At 57.1% G+C, this 4,739-nt stretch overlaps 2 protein-coding genes across 2 annotated transcripts in view; both read right to left on the bottom strand.

Moving 5' to 3' along the window:
- SMDT1 (single-pass membrane protein with aspartate rich tail 1) overlaps nt 1-507 on the bottom strand; it is a 6,416-nt gene extending 5,909 nt beyond the window's left edge. Inside the window, exon 1 of the mRNA XM_007941718.1 lies at nt 331-507. Coding sequence (XP_007939909.1) covers nt 331-507 — 177 coding nt within the window. The remainder of the gene's footprint in view (nt 1-330) is intronic.
- A 2,056-nt stretch (nt 508-2,563) lies between these two features.
- PHETA2 (PH domain containing endocytic trafficking adaptor 2) lies at nt 2,564-3,343 on the bottom strand. The gene has a single exon (XM_007941716.1). The coding sequence runs from the start codon at nt 3,341-3,343 to the stop codon at nt 2,564-2,566; it is 780 nt and encodes a 259-aa protein (XP_007939907.1).
- Nucleotides 3,344-4,739: the final 1,396 nt, after the last annotated feature.

Here is a 4,739-nt window from a genome sequence, read left to right as displayed (position 1 = left end):
ATCAAGTGCTCAGGGATTCCCATTCTTCTCAATGTTATCCATAATTTGTCATGATCCACACAATCAAATGCCTTTGCATAGTCAATAAAACACAAGACGCGTACCATAAGATAGTGCAACACTCCGCCTCTCTCGGCTGTCGCTCCCACTTTGCCTCCATCCACCCAGCCCAACTCAAGGTTCTAACCCTCGGTTTCCTCCCACCTGTCAAAATTACCCCCTTGCACCGCCCTCTAGTTTAAAGTGGTCGTATGATTGGCCTTTGTTGCTGTCAATGAGCGACGACCACAAACCTTGGCCCCTTTGCCCCGCCCTCAGACAGAAACTCACTTTCACTGGTTTGGGCAAAATGGCGCCGCTGCGGGTAACGATGACTGACCTCAGGCTTCGACCTGAGCTGCTTCGTATGGCAGAGACATCACCACCTGTCCTCAAGCTCGGCCTGCCCCAGAGAGCCCCGGATCGGACGGTGTCCAAAACCAGGCAGCGAGCCGCTCTGGATGCCATCCCTCAGCTCCGCCCCTAGCCCCGGCACCCAGACCCCACTGATTGCTCCGGTGACGCCCTCGGGCGGAACAGTGACCCACAAGTCTCGCGAGGTTCTTGGGACACGATGAGAATTCCAGCCCTCACACATGCGCAGTGGACCTAACTCCTATTGCGGTGGGAAAAAGGCAGCCGCCCGGAGTGGTGACGTCAGAGGAGGACGCCGGTGCCCCAGCCCCGCCCCCATCCTGGGTTCTGGTGGGCGGGGCCGTCAGAGTGAGCTCTTGCGGGTGAGGTTGTCTGATTTCTGCGCTTGTTTCCGCGCCTGGGCTATCAAGGCTTGGCAAAGCAGGCTTCAGAAGGTGATTGTTGAAATGAACTTAAGGAACTGATGTGAATAATGATGAAAAATACTTTATTTAGTGTTTTAATCGTATAAAAGGCACTGTAACAACAGCAAAGATAAAGGCCTGTGGCTTCTAAAACTTGGAGCAGCGCACTGAGAGGCTTCAGGGCCAGCTAGAGGTGGACCCTCTTCCTGGGAAACCAGCTGGGCGGGGACGGGTCCTGGATCCTGGAGATAAGGTGCTGAGCCTCAGCCTCTAGGCCTACTTGGGTCTAAGTCAGGCTGCCCAAGGCCACCAGGAAGAGAGAGGCTTGTAAGGGGACACATTGTCTGGGGAGGGGTGTCTGACCAGCCACTGCCATCCCCCTAGGGCAGCGGGCTGGTCTGGCCTCTGGCTCTATGGGCCCAGTCCCTATGCTTCCCAGAACAAAACAACCAAAGGAGGAAATGCTTGGCCCACTCCTAATGAGAGGGAACCAAAAGTCTTGGCCCTGGGGTGACAAGCAGGACCATGAAGGAGTTCCTCGGTGGTTTCACTGTTGCTTTACAAAGCAGGAACACACCTCTTTCAAAGCCCAGGAGCTCAGTCGGGAAAGAAGAGTTGAGCAGAGAGCATGGAATACTGTGTCCGATCTCCTAGGATGCCCAGGACGGAGAACTGAGGCCACAAATGGGAAGCCACACTGCCTGCTCACCTCCTCTCACTTCCCACTTGGCACCTGCACTTCCGAGAGCTGGCTGCTGAGGACGGAGTACAGCAGAGGTTTCGGCTGACAGCCCCTCCAGGGCAGCTTCCAGCACCTTCTGTTGACAGGGCGGCCAGAGTGAGGAGGGGGCCCCACCACTCTGAGCAGATTAAATGCCTGGCCGGCTGAAGGCCTTCTCCCTCTGAAAGGCCTTACCCACACTGCAGAATGGGTGCCCCAGGCCCGATCTACGCACCATTCTCAGGAAGAGCAGGGCCCCAGAAAACCTCATGACATCATAAACCCACTTTCTCTGGCAAGGGCAGTCCCTCAAGCCAAGACTGCAGCCAGCCTCTGATACAGGCACGCCTCGGAGATATTGCGGGTTTGGTTCCAGACGGCCGCAACAAAGAGATGATTGTAATAAAGCACGTCGTGTGAATATTTTGGTTTCCCAGTGCATATAAAACTTATGCTTACATTATACTTTCTAGTATCTTAAGTGTGCAACAGCCTTATGAAGAAGTTTGAACTATTGTGAAAATTACCAAAACATGGTACAGAGACACAAAGTGAGCACATGCTCTTGGGAAAAATGGCACCGATAGACTAGCTTGACAAACGGTTGCCACAAACCTTCAACTTGTAAAAAACGCAGTATTTGCAAAGCGCAATAAGGCCAGGTCTGCCTGTATTCAAATGCACACAAGACTCCCCACAGTGGAAACTGTGGCTGGAGAGTTTGGTGTGTAGGTGAAAGGCGGGTGGCATCTCCCACTTCCTCCAAGTCATTGATACTCTGATAGGCAGGCCCCCAGGAGTCAGAAGACCGCCTTTCCTCTCTGAGTCTCAGGAACTAAAGAAGCTGGGAGTAATGATTCCTGAGCCCCTCCAGTGACAGGTGTGGATCTGGAGCCTGGAGACCTAAAATGAGGGGAGGAGAGAAACCCCCAAAAGCAACCTTGCAAAAGAGTAAACCTTCAACTGAAAAAGCCCAGGTGTCCCGACCAGCAGGCTGGGCAGACCCAGAAGGGCCCGGGCTGGGTCAGGGTCGGTCCTTTTGTTCCCATCCTGCCCGGCCAACCCGAGCCCTCTTCAGCCACCCCTGCCTCAGCTCCAAGATCTCCTGCCCATACCAGTCGTGCAGGGTGGAGAAGCAGGAGGTCTCGGGGGACACGGGGCTCTGTCCCCTGCCGAGCAGGAGGCTGGCAGAGCCCTGCACCTCCCACTCCAACGAGGCCCACCCCGACGGCCTGCTGCCCCCTTCCTCAGCCGTGCTTCCGGGGCTGCGGTCCTTGCAGGGGGAGTGGCCGTTCTCCAGGGCTGGAGAGCAGTGGTCGGGAGCCGGGGGTTTACAACGGCTGGCCGCGGCCCTGCAGGATGATCGGCGATGCGAGGCCAGGCTCTTGCGGGCCTCACGCAACTGGGCCTCCAGCTCCCGTACCACCAGGCGCATGTAGCCAAAGCTGGCTCGCGACAGCGCCTTCACCCAGGCCTCCTGGGCCGCCGGCCCGTCCGCGGCCAGCAAGTATGGCCGCACCCCGGGAGCGCTGAAGCGGATGGCGAAGGCAAACTCCTCGGGTACCGGCGCCTCGGCCAGCTCCACCGTGCAGCCCTCCAGCACCGCCAGGCTCAGCGGGGCCCGGCCCTCGCGACTCTCGAAGGAGAACAGCAGGTTGCCCTTGAGGACGAACCAGCATCTTCGGCCAGCGCCGCTGGGGCCGGGGGCGGTCCCTGAGCCCCACCACGTGCGCAGGAAGCCTGTGTGGTCCGCGGGGGAGTCGCTCAGCGCGTAGTGGGCCACGCTCCTCTCGTTGAGCTTCATGGCCCCTGCAGGGCAAGGCCCGGAAGAAGCGGGAGGTGAGCGAGGCGGCCACGGATCCCAGGAGGCAGCTCCTGCACCCCTGGAGGGAAAAGCAGGCTGTGGAGAGCCTGGCCCGGCTCCCTGGCTGTCTGACCTGCGGTCTCAGCGTCTTCGTCTCTGCAGTGGGCTGGTCTCTCCTGCCTCGTCCCACAGAGGGTTGTCATGGGGACATAGAGGACTCAGAGAAAGGGCCAGTGGGGTTGTACCAGGCTGGGAGATGTGGCCAGCCTTTTGAAAATGCAAAGCAGTGGGCCTCTGCTGGACTGACAGGGAACCCCAAACTCACAAAATGGCTGCACTTAAACCATCCCCTAATTGGCGGCCCTCGGCCCCAACCCTGAGGCCAAACCTCCCGGGTCCCTGCTGGTCCCTCAAGTGCAGATAGCACAGTTAGTAAGGGTGTTTGTCCTGTTTCTCCTCATTTTAAGTCCTGCCCCATCAGTAAATGAAAGTCCCAAAATGCAAACATCTTCCAGGGAAGAAGCTGCAGCCTTCAGGTCTGGGTGTGGGTGGGGTGGGGCGGGGTGGGGTGAACCAGCCTCATTCCTCTACAATGTGGCCTTGGACAGGGAGCTGCTCTGTAAACAGGCGTGGCTTCGACACAGGGCTCAATTGGACCAACTGTAACCACTGACTGTCAGTGCCCCAAGGATCATAAACAGCACTTAATCCACCTGTCCCCCACATCCATGGAAAACTGTGGCCTGGAGCAGGGATGGTGAGCTGCCCGAGAACTCGAGACTGGTCAGGATCAGAGCCGGGTCTCTGGATTCCCTCATAGCTTCTGGAAAAGGTCATGGCTGTGACCTACTTACCAGTGGAGTTCACTAGAGGAGGGCAGGAGCCTCCAGTCACGCCACACAGCTCAGCCCTTTGGCCACGTGGTTCCCAGGGAGCCTGTAAAACAATTCTCAAACCCAGTCAACCCTTGCTAAAGAATGAAACTCCTACACATCCTTTGGGGCCCAGTGAAACCATCACCTCCTCCAGGAAGTCTTCCCTGATCTCAGATATTCCCCACCCCTTCCAGGCCAGGCACCTATTTTTGCTGCGTGCTAGAACGCTGGCGGTTCAAACCCACCAGCCACTGCTCAGAAGGAAGACTGAACAATCTACTTCCGTAGAGATACTGCCTCGGAAACCCAAGGAAGGGTGGCTATGAATCAGGTCTGACTCAAAAGCAGTGAGTTTGGTTTGGTTTTTACGGAGGCCATTCCCACCCAGCGCAGAAATCCCCATAGGGTTTCCTGGGCGGTCATCTTTATGGGAGCAGGTCACCTGGTCTCTGCTCTTGTGGAGCCGTTGAAGGGTTTGCTGACCTTTCAGTTAGCAGCTGAGAACTTAACCACTGCCCCAC

The sequence above is a fragment of the Orycteropus afer genome, unplaced genomic scaffold (genome assembly GCF_000298275.1).
Source record: "Orycteropus afer afer isolate SDZICR_OR568_19922 unplaced genomic scaffold, OryAfe1.0 scaffold00083, whole genome shotgun sequence".
Taxonomy (NCBI): domain Eukaryota; kingdom Metazoa; phylum Chordata; class Mammalia; order Tubulidentata; family Orycteropodidae; genus Orycteropus; species Orycteropus afer.
Note: the sequence above shows the minus strand (reverse complement) of the source record. Positions and strands in the feature narration are given on the sequence as shown.

Coding starts and splice junctions, on each gene's coding strand:
- PHETA2 (XM_007941716.1), bottom strand. CDS start 3,343: ATGAAGCTCAACGAGAGGAGCGTGGCCCACTACGCGCTGAGCGACTCC.